Source organism: Monopterus albus, unplaced genomic scaffold (assembly GCF_001952655.1).
Source record: "Monopterus albus unplaced genomic scaffold, M_albus_1.0 scaffold75.1, whole genome shotgun sequence".
Lineage (NCBI taxonomy): Eukaryota > Metazoa > Chordata > Actinopteri > Synbranchiformes > Synbranchidae > Monopterus > Monopterus albus.
Window position 1 is genome coordinate 544844 of NW_018127955.1, and position 18421 is coordinate 563264.

At 38.8% G+C, this 18421-nt stretch overlaps 1 protein-coding gene across 1 annotated transcript in view; it reads left to right on the forward strand.

The window, feature by feature from the left end:
• The first annotated feature begins 520 nt into the window (after positions 1-520).
• Positions 521-18421, forward strand: part of kcnn2 (potassium calcium-activated channel subfamily N member 2) — a 19959-nt gene continuing 2058 nt past the window's right edge. Inside the window, 9 exon segments of the mRNA XM_020605944.1 lie at positions 521-977; positions 979-1416; positions 1784-1879; positions 10337-10755; positions 11046-11187; positions 11385-11495; positions 11584-11711; positions 13737-13745; positions 16588-16657. Coding sequence (XP_020461600.1) covers positions 615-977; positions 979-1416; positions 1784-1879; positions 10337-10755; positions 11046-11187; positions 11385-11495; positions 11584-11711; positions 13737-13745; positions 16588-16657 — 1776 coding nt within the window. The 5' untranslated portion in view covers positions 521-614.

Below are 18421 nucleotides of genomic sequence, written 5' to 3' on the forward strand. Positions count from 1 at the left end.
AGTGACACCACAAGTGAAGGGCGGCAGCCACAGGCGCTGGTAGTATAGGTGCTACAGGCCTGCACATTCACATGGTCAGCGACCAATGAACTGAATGAAATTAGCACCTCGTAAATCAGCGATGGAAGTGAGCTGCGTTTGTTGCCTATGAAGTCAGTAAATGAAATGAGTCATGGATTTATGAGCAGGCTTGATGGATGGGTGTTGTGTGCAAAAACTAAATTACATATATGAGAATTGCAGTATCTCATAGCGATGAGTTGTATAAAGGAGAAAACGTAGCATCCTAAATGTTTAATTTATACTTTTAAAATCTTTATACTATTTTTGAAAAATATTTATAGTGTAAAAACTGTATCTCCAAAAATTACAAGAGCAACGAGTGTGTAGGTTTCTTGTGATCCTGATGAGATAAGACTGGGCTTGACACCCCATAGTTGCAACCTTTTTATGACGTCGAACCAGTAGTTGTGGTCCCTTCTGCCCAATCGGAGGTTGCTCTCACATTCTACCGGAGCCGAAATGGGTCTATTCATGCAGCCACTCTGTAATAACCATAACGCCCTTCCACGGGTGCTCTGTACCCGACTGCTGCTTTAAACAGCAGCACTGATATGGAAACCCCATCGCAGCTGCAGAACAGTTTCTTTCCAGAGCAGCAGTTCCAGCACTATAAGTACCAGCACTACTGCGGGAGGAAGGATCGGCTCGGCAAGCAGCACGACCAATGCTGCGCCTGCAATAACTGCGCCTGTGATGCCAGAAAAAGCCTCGTATTGCGCGGGACGTCGCCGGCCACTGTGGAAACTTTAAGGACACCTTCCGAGACGTCTTCGAGGCAAGGTTACCAGTACAGCGTCTGCGAATTCACACCTTCTAGTCATGGTAGTTCATTCAGACATCATCATCATCATCCTCACCATCATCATCAGCAGCAGCAGCAGCATTGCCGCGATTGGCAGCGGGGGAACTTGGGCCGGAGCCCCAAAACACAGCCACAAAAACAGTAACTCCTACAATGAAATAGCCATGAGCAGCTGCAGATACAACGGCGGCGTAATGCGGCCGTTGAGGAACTTAAGCTCGTCCCGCAGAAACATACACGAGTTTGATTCCGAGTCCCAGCCTTTGCAGCCCATCTCAGCCGCAGATGCGTCGGACACTTTAGTATCCAAGCCGGAGAATAATTCCACCACCCTGATGCCTTACGCATCGGGAGATGGAGGGGGAGGCTGCAGCCACAGCGGCGGTAAATCGGGTAAAAAGAAGAACCAGAACATTGGGGCAAAGCTCGGGCACAGGAGAGCTTTGTTTGAGAAAAGGAAGCGACTCAGCGACTATGCTTTAATCTTTGGGATGTTTGGGATCGTTGTTATGGTTATAGAGACTGAACTCTCTTGGGGAGCCTATGGAAAGGTACGTATTTACTCGGAGTTAACTGAGTTGCATGTGGCTGAAGATGCAATCATTTAAATTAAACAACTTCTGACAAAAGTGTTACACAAAAGCAGCCACTTTAGCAGCAGAGGTCTGCGCTCACTCTGAAGTGTCCCATGTAGTCACATCTCCTGTCACATGCAGGCCAACAGGTCCACTGTGTCCAACCATGAAGGGAAACCCCTAGAATACAGGAAAATATTACGTCAGCATTTGTTGCAGTTCACCTTCTGAAGATGAATTAATACTGTATATATCTTCCATATTTTTATTACCAAAGTATAAATGTGAGTGATTGTCATAATGTTGTGTTTTGTTTGGCTTTAGTGTTGTTGCTCTCTTCCAGGAGTCCCTGTATTCGTTAGCTCTAAAATGCCTGATAAGCCTTTCTACAATCATTCTTCTGGGACTGATTATCATATACCATGCAAGAGAGATACAGGTAACACTTTTCCTATTCTTTAAACTGTTGATGTTGGAGGGTCAGCAACACTAACTCAATGTATTTCAGCACATTCAGCACATGCTCAATTTATTTTTTAGTATTTCTATACAACTATAAAAGCGCACTTATGGGAACATACCTGAATGTTTTCAGTTTAGGAAAGATGTCCTTCAGTGATTTGCCAAATAACCTCTTATAAAAGCATGTGCTGTATTTAATTTCACTCTATGGCATGGGGCAGAGTAATTATTCACTTAAATTATATTCCTAATATGAAAATGTTGCAATTTAATCTGTTTTCATTTTCATTGTCTTTTGTCTGCTTTATACTTTTTAATCTAAATAGCATTAGTAGAGGATTTTGCAGTACTAGACTGATCATCATCATTATTCATTCATTTCACATTTTGATAAGATTGAGAAACTGACAGCGTCCTGTGGATGAATATACATAGATTGAACACTTGGACGGTTTTATGACTTTGCCTCTGAGCTTTTTTGCATTACTTACAGTTCACAATGCGCTTCAGCACCTGCGTCTTTGCTGAACAGCCACAGAACTAACAGTGCCACTTTCTGCAGGGTGAATGTATGCTGCCAGAAAGCTTTCATGTGTCTGTCTCTGTTTTCTTTTCTTTTTTTTTTTGTTAAATCAGCTTGAATAGAAACCCAGTTCAAAAATTTTCTAAAATCGTGAATGACACCATGTTTAATCATATTAATGGATTTTATTACTTTTAAACAATATGGTCATTTTAAAGTGCCTTTAGCTGACACTGTATGAGCTGATCTAGCTGCTTTATACTTTTATTTTTTTGTTTAATCACATTTCTTTACCCTGTGGTCTGAGCTTCAAGGTGTGGAGCATGTTTTTTGTGAAATCGAAAAATATTACATTTGGAAAAAGCATAGTTTTTGTATTGGTGGTGTATTTAGGACTTCACAAATCCCAGCAACTACCAGTGACTGAAAGAGTCCAACAATAAAATGTTACTCGCTATAGATGTCACATTTCTTTATGGGGAATGGCAGAAACACACAGACATCATCACCATAATTCAGTGCATGACAGAAGCATTTTCATTCCCCCTGTAGACACTTCCCAGCAGCTGTTTATAAATTAGAAAGCATGCTGGAAGTTTGCATGAGAGTATCATATTCATTCCTCCCTCCTTCAGCCTCTGCACCTTTTACCCTAAGCCTGTGTAAATTATTAAACTAACAGACAGAGCTCTTCACCTCTTGCTTCTACAGGCTTTCCTTGATGCTAAATAATGCAACAATTTAATTGTGACTTACATATTGCAAAGGTCTTTTCCTCATCCCAGCAGGTTTCCATTTAGAGGGTTTTATAACAGACTGTGTTAAATTGGTAGTTGTGCCTCAGCTGCATTTTTATCTTCACAATAAAGCAATTTAAATGCTTAAGCACTGAATTGTGCTTTTTGTCACTGTTGTGATAAAGCAAGTATTTATAATTATAGTGATGACACCTGGTTTTTTAAGCGTGAATCGTCTGTTTCACACAGAGAAATGGCTCTAAAGCAACATTTTTTTCTTTCATTCCAGGGGAGACAACATGTCCACTTCAAATCTAAAATGACCTTTTCTTTCTATTCCTTTAATTGTCAGTAGCGGCACATTTATTCCAAGGGAAGGATGTTCAGACTTCTTCAGATATACCCCCTCCGTTGACCTAGAAAACTTTATTAAGGCAAAGGTTTTCTCTTTCTCAATAAAGAAGTCTGAACAATGAATCAGAAAACATCATTATCATTCATTCTCTACTGCTTCTCTCTGAATGTGCACATTGATTATCAGATCTTCTTTTTAATTTATCAAGTCTTCTTCGTAACAAATTATCAGGACGTTACTGGAAACAGACTGTGTTTTATATTTAAAATCAACTCATAGTACTTATACTTCCACCACACCAGCTGCTCCTATCAGTTTAAAACTGTTTTAAGGTGAACTACGTCAAACAGGCTACACACCCGAATTGAATGAAAACCTAAATTAAACCCCACAGACATTTCACTTAAGATTCAGGTTTAAGATTAATATTTTGTCTGTTGTAATGAATTATTTCAGGTGAATGAGCTAACCATGTACCCCAAACAAATGCTGGATCATTTTAGTTTGAAATTCATTTTGCGAAAAATACTTTAAATTGGCAGTTTTCTGTGTGATTTATTCAGGTTTAGTACTTTATTTTCATGCAGTCAAGAGGCTTGTGACAGCTGGTTAAAAACAGTCAAAACTGAGACAAGTTCACTTTAGACCCGTGGGTCAAGCTTCAATAATGGTAATTAATAATGTTGTTTATTAGGGCTGCAACTAACAATCAGTCATTTAAAATAGTCCAGTCTACATAATGTCATGAAACTGTGAAAATCACCATCAGAAGTTCTCTGGAGCCCAATGTGAGAACTTCAGATTTCTTGTTTTGAAACCTCAAATACCACGTTTTCTCCAAACGCTTGTCTAAACCTCAGATAAACCTATCGTCAAAGTAGCCGCCTCTTCATTTTCTGATAACTGACTGTTAATCAACCAGTCAATCAGAGTGCATCCTATTCTAAATATTCTTCATATGGTTTGCACATAGTCTTGTAACAGAAATTTGACATGGTAGAAGTAGAAAGTGTCACAAAACTACATATTCAAGTATAAGTACATAGAAACTGGATTTGGGTGCATGTACTCATTACCTGTTTACTGTTCATTGCTGAAAATTGGTGGAATGTCCCTAGAGATCATAGCTGTCTGAATTTCACTTAACAAAACCCAAAGCTATGTAATTATCACCAAATATTTGCACCAAATATATTTTAACACTTTATCATCTGGGTTTTTTAGTATAATGCAAAGCCCCTGGGTTGGGAGCAACACTTTATTTTTATTAATGCTCTAAATGGGCTTAAACTGTGATGTTAGTGGAGTGCTGTTTGTAAAGTGTACCTTCCCATGTCAGATTATTTTACTCCTCCATTGAACAGATTATGTCTGTGCATCCACGTGTACTCACAGATGCCTGTCAGATGCAGAGCCATAAGTCAAGATGATGAAATACTTCCCCACCACTTTGAGCCCTTTAAAACTGATTTACTTGCCAAACTTAGTAAAGATCGTGCCCTCTCATTTTTAAACTTCATAAAAATGAAGCATTTTTCTTCTCCGAGTGACTGAAAACTCAGAAGTTTGGGTCAGACACAATAGATGCTGGACATCCGCTGTCATTTGAATAGTTTAAGGATACATCTGCTGCACTGCTGCAATGGCTGTGATGGTACTGAGCCAAGTGTGCTTGCGGATGCCTGTCAGATGCAGAGACACAAGTCAAGAGAGAGACAGCTGCTAAATGCCCTTAGATTTGTCCCAGCATCTACAATTAGGAGAAATAAGATTAATGTTTAATCTGCCTTTGTGGATATTTATATTGTTCAGGAATCTAAATAATCTCTTTATACTTGTCCTTGAAATGTTATTGGCCTGATTTAGTCCCATTTTTGTCTTCTGTTGACAGCAGGCGATCTGCCCAAGGAACATTTAAACGTTTTAGTTTAGTTGAGATTAATCATGTTGGCAAGTTATGACTTAATTGTACAGAACAAGTGGAAATGGATAGATTAGACTGTGTACCTCCTTCCTGACTTTGATTTGTCTTTGTCAAAGTCTGATATGACCTGCCCTCAATGCTAAACTGGCTGCTGAGTTCACCATATTCTCAATTACACAGAAACTGCCACATTAAAGGCTCTTTTTCTGAGGGACGTTGGTGTTAAGGCCACTGGCATATCTCTGTACAGTACCTTGTTATAACAGTTCTGCTGAGTTTGCTTAAACTAATGCAAAATGCTTTGGGAACTGTTCTGTTTTTGATGTTCACTTTTGTGATAAAATTCAGTGCTGATGCTTCACAGTCGCACATTATTACATTTTACAATTTGCAGAAAAGATAAAACAACAAGATAAGACTCCAGAGCCAGTGAATCCTGTCAAAACCAGACTTGGCTGTGCATGTTAGACCACCCCTGTGTGTTTTGCCTGTGTGTGTGTGTGTGGTCACAGATATGGTGTAACAACAGGAGATGCTCTGCATTTCTCACATTGAACTCTCTCCTCTACCCAAGATTCCAGACTGGAGTCAGATAAACCCTCACTGGCAGGTGACCTCAGGGTTTTCACTGAGCATAGAGGCTTTCAAGGGCAGAGGCACTCAGAAACCTAAAGATTATTTAAGGAAGGCATTTCCTAAATTGTGCTCTTCATATGGCTTTAAACATGCATCTTATTTTGGATTAATAATGTGTGCAACTTTGCTGCAACAGCAACACTCTAAAAAAAAAAGATTTATATTTCCTAAGCTTTTACTGTGGCTCAGAGAGATTTTACTTTGCACAAATAGAAGAATGAATATGCAAATGTGAGTTAATTTCAGAAACAAAAAGGAAGTGAATGTGCAACAGCTCCAGATTTACTCAGCAAAGTGGCCTCTGAGTGGTTCACTTTGATACCATAAATAAAGCATTCCATTAATGTCTAATTGGGTTGAACCTCTCAACCTAATTGAGTCATTTCATTCTCAGTGAAAAGATATATGTTCCCATCTCCACATTACACAGATTAAATATTGAGCTGGACTCCATTAGTTATATTAAGCCTAGTGAAACCGGTAACCAACCCAGCTAGCATCACAGGTGAGCTCCTCTGAGACTGTGTAGTGTAGACACAGGGCAGGAACGACCAGGACCAATTAAGTTCTGTATACTGTCTCAACCTGACATAAATGAAACTTTACCATGATGAGCAAGGGGCATGCGCTGCAACAGAAAGCCAGCCGAATGCCTGAAAGAAGTCAGTGACAGATGGATTTGTAGTCACTTAGAAAAGGTCATCACACTGGCTGTTTGTTTCCTAAGATCAGTTTTACAGTGCGGGGACCTAATGTGTGTGCTCTTGGACTTTATGTCACTGTAAGGTTAAGATTTTTGGAAAGTGAGGCATTTTATTTTATTTTATTTTGGCTAGTTGTTACATCTTAAAAAACATTTGAGAGTTAAGGCATGTCTTCACATGTACAGAAGGACAAACATATGGATACTGAATTTCCTCACTTTCCTCTCGAGGTGTCTGACCATGCAAATCCAGCTCAGTTTTGTTCTGTAGGATTTCCAGAGTATGAGCAATATTGTGTCTGGAAAGAAAATATTTTTAACTGTAATTTATAGCTTTGTGGCTTTAGGAATGGGCATATTGGTCAAGCTATGTCCTTGGACTGAAATATTTCAACAATAATTTGATTATTTGCCAGGAAATTCTGTAGAGGGGTTCCTGTTCCCCAGACAGTGACGTTTACTGACTCTACTGATCCCCTTGACCTTTCCTCTAAAGCCACCATTAGGTAGGCATTTGTGGTTTTGAGTGAAATGTCTTGACGTATTGGATGGATTACAATGAAACTTGGTACACTTGCTCAAGTTCAAGTCAGGTGATCCTTTAACATTTTATTTGATATTTTAATTTTGGCACAGTATGTTGCTTTAAAAAGTCAGTGTCAAAGTTCTGATTGCTGCACTGAAAACAATATTGTAGACACATTTTAGTTAAATCAAATTTAAAATCATTTTACCTGTTGTTTAAATTGTTTGTCTCCCTCCTGAAAGTGATTTAAAGGTCTCCTGGTTCATCAGCTGTCTGTTTTAATTTTCTGACATTATTTAAAACACAAAGTTGAAAGTTTTTCCACCTTTCTTCCACCTCTCTGCCATAACTACTGGCTCTGCTGCTAGCATAGAATATTTGATGCTCCAAGGTAAAAGGCCCTCGAGTATTGTATTTCAGATCATTCATTATCGTAATTGCCTTTACCCTCCAAGTAGGGTTTCCTTATGCAGCCTCCATTTAAATGTTTAATTGCATTGTCTTGAGGTACCAAACTCTGTAACTGCTTTTGACTCAGTGGCTTTGTTCTTTAAAATGTAAAATAAAACGCAGCTTGTGCTGTGTGCAGACAATAGATTTAGGTGCTTTGAGAGCCCTAATTCTGTAAGTAAGAAACTATAGCACTGTTACACTCACTTGGAAAGCTGAACAAGACAAACTGTGGTTAGAGTTACACACTTCTCTGGCAGATGTCAGTTTGTTAAAGGAGCTCAGTGTCCTCTGAAAATTTAATCTGTGTGTTTTCTGTGTTTGAGGAAACTTTGATTGCAGCTTGTGAATGAAATGAGCTGCAGAGGATTTGTGGGTCAGTTGTGTCATTCGACCAGGAACATGTTTCCTTTAGCTTCTTCTGTTTGTGTTGCTTGATCCCAGCTTGTTGGCTATTGATATTTCTTGCACAGTATTACACATATAATTGGTTCAGACCCAATACTGAGTGTATGTGTTTGCTGTTGTGGGTTCAGCGGAGTCTGTGTGTTAAAGGGAGGTAGACGGAGCGCTCATGTATGTCTGTGCAGAAAGTTGATGCATTGATGTACTTTCTTTGTCCTTGAGTTGAACATGTTCGATTGAAGTTTGTTTCAGTCTAATTCCATTTTATGTAACATATCAATGCTAAATTTACAGTCTAGGCCACTGATCCCATTAGCCCTCAAGGACTTTCTCTAATCATTTTATTTCTTTCGAATGAAAAGTGATTGATTAATCAACATGTCCAGTGTACTTTATTTCAGACTTAGACCGTACAAAAATTACTGGGGTGGGGAGGAGGCTGATGACTTTTTAAAATAGTAAGACACTCCCCAGGGTTATTGATATTTAGTGTGAACCCTCCATTTGACATAAAACAGTTGCTGCACCCGCTTTACCAAGCATATTAGGGACGTATGTGACAAAAAATGCAATAATGTGCAGTTTTTTAGAAAGGTTTCATGGCAAAAACCTTGCTTTTTTTTTGCCGACAGCAACATCTATATGAAATATGTACTGCTCATTGTGACAGCCTGTACACAGGCAAAGGGCCTTGCCTTGAGGTGACTGAGTGGCGACATGTCAGAGAAACAAATTATTTGACATATGCAGGGGAGGCTAAAATTGTTTGACATTATTCACACTGGTAAATATAAAACTGCAGCAGCAGCAAATCTAACATGAAGGTGGCAGATGTTCTCATCAGTACAATGGTTTGAAGTTGAAAATGCTTAAGCATGCTGATATTATAACAGTTATTTATTTATATATTTATTTAGGCAGCGTGAAGATGGCAAGAGAAATATAGGAATGTGACAGAATTCAGTCCTGGGGTTGTAGAGTCACATACGTGGAAACACACTGTTTAGTTTATTTTAGCATATGCTTTACATTAATTCTTGCCATTGAACATAAAATGTTTCAGTAGTTTTGTTTTTTCATTATCTGTTAATTTGTTGATGTTTTTAATAATTAACTGATTAATCATTTAGACTATGAAATGTAAAATAGTGCTCATTTGTCCATCATATAGTCCCAGAGACCAAGGTGAAGTCTTCATATGTCTCACTTTCTTCAACCAAAAGATATACAATTTACAGTAGCAAAGAGAACCAGCAAGTCCACCCACTGAAGAAGCTGGAAGCTGAGAATGTTTGGAATGTTATTTGTTTGCAAAGATGTAAACAAAGAAAACAAACTGTCTTGTTTGGGCTAAATAATATATTAAATACACAGTGTTTCATTCTATATGACTTTCATTACATATGTCAGTAAACATCTCTATTCACTTATAGAATATACACCATCATTTACCCCCAGTCAAGCTCTGATGCACCTGTCATACAATCAAGTGTGCAGAATTTTTGTTGACATTTTTTCTTGAAAATGCCAGAAACTATTAATCAGTTATCAAAATAGTTGCCTATTTTTCTTTTTCCTTTTTCTTTCTTCCTTTTTTGCTGATCAACTACTTTATTAATCTGATTACTGTAAAATCTGAGTTACCTTCAACTTCCTGACAGCTGTTGTATTCCTTTCATTTCACAAAAATATGAAAATCAACTTATAAACTTGAGATTAGTGAGTTCCTTACATAAAAACAAATAGGGATGATTCATACAAGGCAGGAAAACACACCTGGGTATTCTTAATAAAATGTATTTTGAAAAACAAAGACATGATAATTCTATTCCTGAAGTCATCATCAGATTTTCTTGTACATATTGCATCTGAAGACCATTTTTGGCCTTGAGAGGGCATCTCATCCTCCTCTTATCAGCTCATATATCAATTATTTATTATTTTCTTTTTTTTGGAAAATGATTAGAACTAATATGTATATCATTGGTCATAAATGGGCAATGACATGGGGAAAATGGCTAATGTCTTTAAAAAAATGTGACTCGGAAGTGTGATTTCATGACTTCAGGTTATTTGTGACTTATTGCCTAATGAGTGTAGCTAACTACGTCACCATGATGAAAGTATTGGCAGTCTTTTAACCTCCATTGGTCTCACCATGCGCTTTCCTTTCAGTTATTTATGGTGGACAATGCAGCTGATGACTGGAGGATAGCCATGACATATGAGCGCATCTTTTTCATCTGCCTGGAGATCCTGGTGTGCGCCATCCACCCTATCCCAGGGAACTATACCTTCACCTGGACAGCACGCCTGGCCTTTACCTATGTATCATCCAAGACAGAAGCAGATGTGGACATCATCCTGTCCATCCCCATGTTCCTGCGGCTGTACCTCATCGCTCGTGTCATGCTGCTCCACAGCAAGCTCTTCACGGACGCCTCTTCCCGGAGCATTGGTGCACTCAACAAGATTAACTTTAACACACGCTTTGTGATGAAGACCCTCATGACCATCTGTCCTGGCACTGTACTACTGGTCTTCACCATCTCATTGTGGATCATAGCTGCATGGACTGTGAGAGCTTGCGAGAGGTGCCTGGATCAGTTTCTCAGGCTATGCCGTTCTGTTCAGCATGAAACAATGAGGCATAAAAATAAATGATGTACACACTGCTTAGCTAACTCTGTGTCTGAGATAGAAATAGTTACATATGCTATAAGGAACGATCATAGCCCTGCAGTATTCTGACATGTAATCTTATATACTACGTTGGATTAAATCCTTTTTTAAGTATGAATTAGTCATAAAGAGAAGCTGTAGTGTATCAGTTTCTACAAGTGTATGAAGGGGGTTGACCTATTGCATGTATTATTTATTACAGGTACCATGACACCCAGGACATAACCAGCAACTTTCTAGGAGCCATGTGGTTAATCTCAATAACATTTCTTACCATTGGATATGGGGATATGGTCCCGAACACATACTGTGGGAAAGGAGTCTGCCTCCTGACTGGCATTATGGTGAGAAAAGCGGAGACAAGCAGATTGAGTGCTTACATTTATTTATTTTTTTTATTGGTTTGAGGACGGGCTGAAAGACTGACTATGTGATTAATATGCTGCTAATTATCCATGACTAGAAAAAACAGACAGGAAAATGAAATAAGAAAAGCTTCCACACTGTGTGTTTGTGCCTGTCCATTCCTGCCCTGTCACAGGGGGCGGGATGCACTGCCTTGGTGGTGGCTGTGGTGGCAAAGAAACTGGAATTAACCAAAGCTGAAAAACATGTCCATAATTTTATGATGGACACCCAGCTAACAAAAAGAGTAAGTGAAAGCTAGATATTCAGATATCTTGACGTGGCAAATTTTCAATTGTCTGCGTAACCAAACTCCTCCTTTATTTGCACTCTAGGTGAAAAACACAGCTGCGAATGTACTCAGGGAGACATGGCTCATCTACAAGAACACCAAACTGGTGAGGAAGATGGACCATGCCAGAGTCAGGAAGCACCAGAGGAAGTTCCTCCAGGCCATTCACCAGTAGGTACCGCGTTCCTGATGCTGACCTCGCCTGTCATGTTGATGTAATGCTTTTCATCCAGCAGTGTATTTATTTGATTCACTGATGCAACACAAACCTGAAATCTGAATTGTTTGACACCTGTAGCAAAAATGTGCTTATATTATTGAAGGATTTTGTATTTCCTAATCATATTTGACCTGACTTGACTAACTTTAAATTTGCAGATGTGATAGTGAGCTGGTCAGTTGCTTCAGCATTAAAATATAGAAGGGAACTAAATTTATCTAAATATTATTCACTGATATGCTCGAGGTTCTTGTATTTCATTTATATTGAACACAGGGTTACAATTGTCAGAGTGTACGGGACATATTTTGCACAAAATGGTATTTTCTCTGAATGAGATTTGGAAAACGTTCCATAATGTTACTGTGGTAATAGAGAGTCTTTCAGCAGCCTCAGTTTCACAGAAGTATTCCTATTTAAAAAATCTCATTTTACCTTGAAATACCCTTGGGTTACATAATTCACAGCAGTGTGATATTGATCTCTCTCTCAGCTTTTGCTGCCAGAGTCACTCGTGTGTCTTTTTCACTGTGAGTCAGATGTCAGGCTGTCCTCAGGGCATCTGGCTTTCTACTTTGCTAGCAGCCGGTTACACATTTACCTGTCAGCTAGTCTTTTACAGGGTCCCTGAGGACCCTCAAAATGCTATCTAAATCCCAAACACTGTTGATTCTATCCTCCCCTGGCTCTTGTTTTTATTCAGCCTACAGTGCTTACAAGCATATCCAGTCTGTGACCTTTTTCAGTAATTGCATTCAACTTGGTGCTTTGTTAAAATAAATAACTGGATGCACAGTGATTTAGTTCTATGTAGCTTTATGCTCAAGCAGAATGCCCCCTGTTTCCGTGTTTGTTTGGTTTCTGTGGTTTTATGTATGTAAAAGGGTCTTTGTGGTTTCCTGTGTACAACTTTGATTTACTCATGAATCTTTCAGTTTTTGTTTTAAAGACATTAGGATTTTTAATTACAAGGCTTAGACATACACAAACTGTCTGCTGCTGCTGCAACCCACATCCAGATTTGTTCCTTTTAATGGCCTTTGGTCATGGAAGCTGGTTGAGTCCTTATGTCCTTGCTGATGATTCAGGCAATTTGCAGGTGGTGATGACAGTGTCTCATGTCCACCTCCTCATCTGTAAGACAGCCTAATAATGGAAACCCCTTGGAGGTAAAGCTAAATGTTTAAACAACCAGTTATATACAACTCTGTAAGGACATCTACTCAGCATGGTGTCCTCTTCCTGTCATAGCAATCCATCCATCCATTATCTATATCTCTTGTCTCTGGGGGGACTCGATTCTCCTGTCATAGCTTTATGTTAAAAAATGTTTTCTGGCATTGAGGCATTGTGCTCACATGCTTTATCTGATCTGGGATAATTTTAAGTGTTGCCTGTGTGCAGGGTGTGATAAACAAGCTCTGGACTGAGATGAACATAAGCCAGGAATTGGCCTGACAGTGAACATGGCAGAGAGCTGACAATGGTCTACAGCTCTCTGTGACCTGCTATGAGGTGATAGTAAACATCAAATCAGATGTCATCATGGCTGCTCCCTCTAGTCAAAGATGTAAGACAGTGTGGAAAACTTGCTCAGACATCCTCATTTGTCTCAGTAAAGGTTATGTGGTGTAAACAGGTTTTACTGATGTTCACAGGATTGTTGTTTTGATTTAGAATATTCCTGATAACCAGGACTTTTGCAGAAAAAAAGTACTAGTGCGAGCATAGCCGCAGCTCCCAGAAACAGCCCAAACACAGAGAAATACCACTATTGGTTGTAGGGAGAAAAGTAGTCAAGCAAAATTGTTGCTGCTGTTTAGAGGTGAGGTGACAGTATAGGGACGAGGGTTACAGCAGCCAGACTTGAACAAGTAAATGTTGCCATCTGAGTATGTTTATCTAATATTGTAATGATTCATTTGTCTACCTCATGTTTCTTTTTTTTTCCTGTTTGTGTCAACACAATGCAATAGAGCTCGAAAGTAAGTGTTCGCCTCATGTAGATCCAGACCTGTTGTGTGCATGCTAATGAGAGCTTGTCCTTGAACCCAATAATGTGACTAAAAACTTACACTCCCTCATTTGATAAGTGAAATTCATGCTATGAAAATTGCAATGATTGAATTGTTTCATATACTCATAATAAGGCCATCTTATTTAGTTTTTTTTAATTAGTTGTCTGTTCAACTGAATAGCATTTCAATTTGATAAAATACTGTATAATATAGTCTCACATTTTTTATTCAATTTTCAACATTTTGTGTTGCAATAATACTGCTTTAAATAACCAGCACAAACATCTTTTATGCAATATATGTCTGATTCAGTAGACACTTGCTGCACATTGTAAGCACACAGACAAATGCATAGTAAGTGAATTTCAATTATCTGTGATGGAGGGTGTTTTTCTTTCCATTTCTGCATGGATGTGATGAGAATTTGATCTTTAATCAGAAAGCCACTGATTAAACTCCAATCAACTGTGCTTTCACATATCGAAGGATGATGACTAGAGCGCCACTGGAGGCAGAGCTGCTGTAACACCACTATATAATTTATAAAAATCATTTAAGTCATGTTATACAACTTAGCAGTCATGCTCATACAGATTAGGGCTCAGGGTCATCTTTCGATGTGTGGAATCATTGTTAACGCCTGTTACTACATTTGCAGCCACATTTTTTCTCCATTTCTCTGTTGGATGACACAGTAGCAGAGACACTGATCCAGTGGTACCATGTTTGGTAAAGAGCACAGGTTTATAACAAGGACTTACAACAGTCATGCATCTCTGCAAGTACAGTTAGCGATAGACAGCTGAACCACTCTTTAAGTTATTGGGATGGACACCACAAGCATGATGTTGCCTGAATGCAACTAAGTGTCTCATAGTATGTTTTAGGGCATAACTGTTGTTAAGTCACATGTCTCAGTACAGTTTGACACTGTCCCATTAATCATAAGGTTGTAGTGCGAAACAAAGTGAGTGCTTGTTGATTTGAAGAGACAGGATTGCGACTGGAGAGGGTTTAGTGAAAAGCTGTTACTGTGACTGCTGGCATCAAATTGTCAGAAAAAAACAGGCTGAAGAATGTTTACCCTGTCCTTTACACTGAAGAAAAATTAGCACTTCTTTACACAGTGAGGTAAATGCAGGCCTTGACAAAGAAACCAAGTCAAGAGGGTGAAAGATATGGTGAAGCACTAACTGAGATTGCCTTAGCAAATTTAATGGGGTATTGGCAAGCTTAGCGTAGCAATTTTTCCCTGATGAATAGCAAGTAGATTTCGATTGCCCATTCAAAAGCAGATCTGTCCAAGAGGACTGAGTGACTGAAGGAAAGAGGCACATTGAATATAAAAGACAGGATAAGTAGACTTTCTCGCCTTGACCTCAAGCTGCCCTGTGCATTTGACAGCTATTGGTCATCCAGCTGTGAAATGTGTAATTCTAACAGGTCTTATATCAACAGCAAAACCATTCAGCACTGAATATCTATTGTCTTTCATCAATATCTATTGTCTTTCTTGAATAATAAATGAGCTATTTTGTGATAATATTCTCTACATTGTCTTTAGAGTCTGCTCTGTATGGAACATTTTGGTCCTTACTTGTCAGGATACCTTCCCTTACCTGTAGTCTGTAGTTTCCTTTAGTGAATTCTGTTGTACCTCATTTGGTCTAACCTGCCATCTTTGCTCTACATCTGTTTGTCTTTAGGAAATACGGAAATGATTTCAGGTTGCATAAAAGTTTGTGTATCTTGGATAACTAGCAGACTCCTCAAGGACTTTTTAAATCTTTTATTGATCTTCATCATTGTCTGTCTTCAATTTTTGCACAACCTTATGATCACCTCACATTCAAACTGCATTTATACTTCAGATAATTATAGGGCTTATTATTATTTTATCAAAATTTGAAACGCTGGTAAACTTGCCATTGTGTTCTTGTTTGTTATTGTGCCCAGTGTAATTTAATATGCGTGGGTGATTTGGTGGGGGGGGGGAACAGTTTAATATCTTGAAACCACATGTGGTCGACACGCTACGATACTGTGCAACTGCTGTTTTAGAGCCCTCCTGAGGCCTCGGGCTTTAGAAACCTAATTAAACAGGAGATGTGAATAATTTAAGCATGTTATAAAGTAGTTACACTATTTGTGCATACTTGGCAGTGGGATTTTTGCATTACAAATGGGCCATACATGTTACTTTATCTCACAAGTTAACTGCTAATAGAACAGTTGTGCATTTTCTATCCATGGTGCAAGATTAACAGGATTTATTTAAGCCTGAAATTGTAAAGAACTTTTAATTCTGATATCTTTTTCATCAGAAACTGTTCACCTATGTGCATATAGCTGTTTTTAACATTGGTCTCAATTGTACATAAAACAATGTTTGATTTAAAAAAACAAACTTAAAAAGAAAAAAGTTGGTTTAAGCAGAAAAAGGAATGTAAAAATATAACAATAGACTATTTCTGGTGTTCTATAATCTGAAATGTCCAATAGCTATATGCTCTGATATGACTCCTTCTCATTGCCTTAATATGGTTGTAGGCTATGTATTGGTTGAGTAGGACGTAGAGCTGTTCTCATTCTCCTCAGTGGCAGCTCTCCCCTCTCTGTGGTCTCCTTTCCACTTGCATGCAACTCAACCAAACAGACTGACCCCTGCAATCCCTGCATTCTCGACACACGTCCTATGCATGTCCTAGGAGTGTTCTACATGTGTATGCCTTTGTGTGTGCACAACTTCAAAATGATAAAAAGTTCTGATAGCGTTAATTTATTGGGTTCTGAATGGTCTTGTGTTCAGATTGAGAAGTGTTAAAATGGAGCAACGCAAGCTGAATGACCAAGCAAACTCTCTAGTGGACCTTGCTAAGGTAAGCTAGTCTACTGCTGCATTGTAGGATAGACAACTATCCTGATAAGTTTCTTTCCTTTGTGTGAGTGAATAAAATGCATGCCAGGTCACTTGGTGAATGAGGTGTGTTTTCTAATACAATCAAAGTCTACAGGTGTCAAATAAACAGACAGGCTTTTCACAAGGCGATTAAAAATCATTCTGTGTGATGACTGTGGTTCACTGCAGCTTTGGCTCTGTATGAAATTATAACTTCATATTATTTTACAGGGTAAAGTATATCCCCAGGACATGTACTCCTGAAAATTACTGAATGAGAGTAACAAGAAACAGTTTCTTCACTTTATGTAATCTCTGGTGTTTGTCTCCAGATGTACTAAACAGAGGTTGACAAACCTTAGGGAGATACCAGGCAGTGGTCCAACCTGACACAGCAGAAAAAGCAACCTGAGAAGGGAAACACTGTGATCTGATGATTCAGCCAGAAGTTAAGGCACAGAAAGAGAGCAGATAGGCAGAGCACTGTGACATTCAGAGGTATGCAGCAGTCAAACTGGATTCAGGCCAGCATGTCATGAAAGGTATCAGCTGATACTGCTCAAACGCCTCAAGCTGGAAAATAGCAGCGAGTGCTGGGATGTGGTGTTGTAAAAGGTGGCTTATAGCCAGTGCCACTCAGCTGATTCTTTAATCATTGTTATAAGAGTCTAAAGCCATACGAGGGCAGTGTAGCTTCAGTCACTTCATGCACTCAGTAGAAAGATATAGCTGAATAGAGCTGAACATTCCACTGGCAGCTGCATCACCACTGCAGTGCAATGTGAAATTCCTCAGATCACAGTGTATCCCTTTAATTACTCTACAGTTTGATATAAACTAATTTAACATGACTTATGCGATGCAGTATTTGGTTCATTCTCATTTTTCTCCACAGCATTTTCCTCACTGGTGTCATTTAGGGTGAATTACATGTCCTCAAATTACAAAGCTGCTCACTCAAGCTGTTGTTTGACACAATCTCTCCCACTGTCCTTTCTCTTCTTCCCTTGTTCTCTTGACCTGAAATGGGTGGAGAGTGTCCATTTGTTGTTTTACTGTGGGGATGAAGAGGACTTACAACAACTGCATATATTCTTGTTTTGTCAGTTTCATTCTCTATTATATCTGTTTCCTCACAGTTTTCTCACTGTCTTGCATTTAATGTAATCACCCTTTAATGTGTTCTTGTTACATTTCATGATTTACATATCAACTCTACATGTAGGCCTATGCCTGGCTGCAATTAATTTCTTAGTCAGAGAAAAAAATATGTGTCTAAGATAATATATTGGTACATTTAAGCATTTGGTCATGACACATGAACTGTTTAAATGCTGAATTTTATTTGTCATCTAATGAAAATCATTTGCATAACAAGAAATCAAGAATTAGATTAGTGTTAATGGAACTAATACGACACAGTGAAACTCTTGTCCGGGTTGTCAGGCTGACAGGTGTCAATGCTGCTTCAGTCCTCACTGATTCACATAAACAACCAATCCATTATTCCCACCTCAGATCAGAGGAGGACAAGGTAAGTAATGGATGGAATTGCCTCTAGGCTGCCTGGGACTATTAGAACTCAAATGAATAGTACCAGAGAAACAGCCTTCAGCATCACTCCCAGTCCTCAACTAAAATGTGACATCAATTTCTCAGTGTTGTTGACTATTTTTGAAGGCGTTCCAGTGTAATGTTAAAGGTCTGTGAACAGATGTTGATGAATCCACAGAGCAGATAGTAT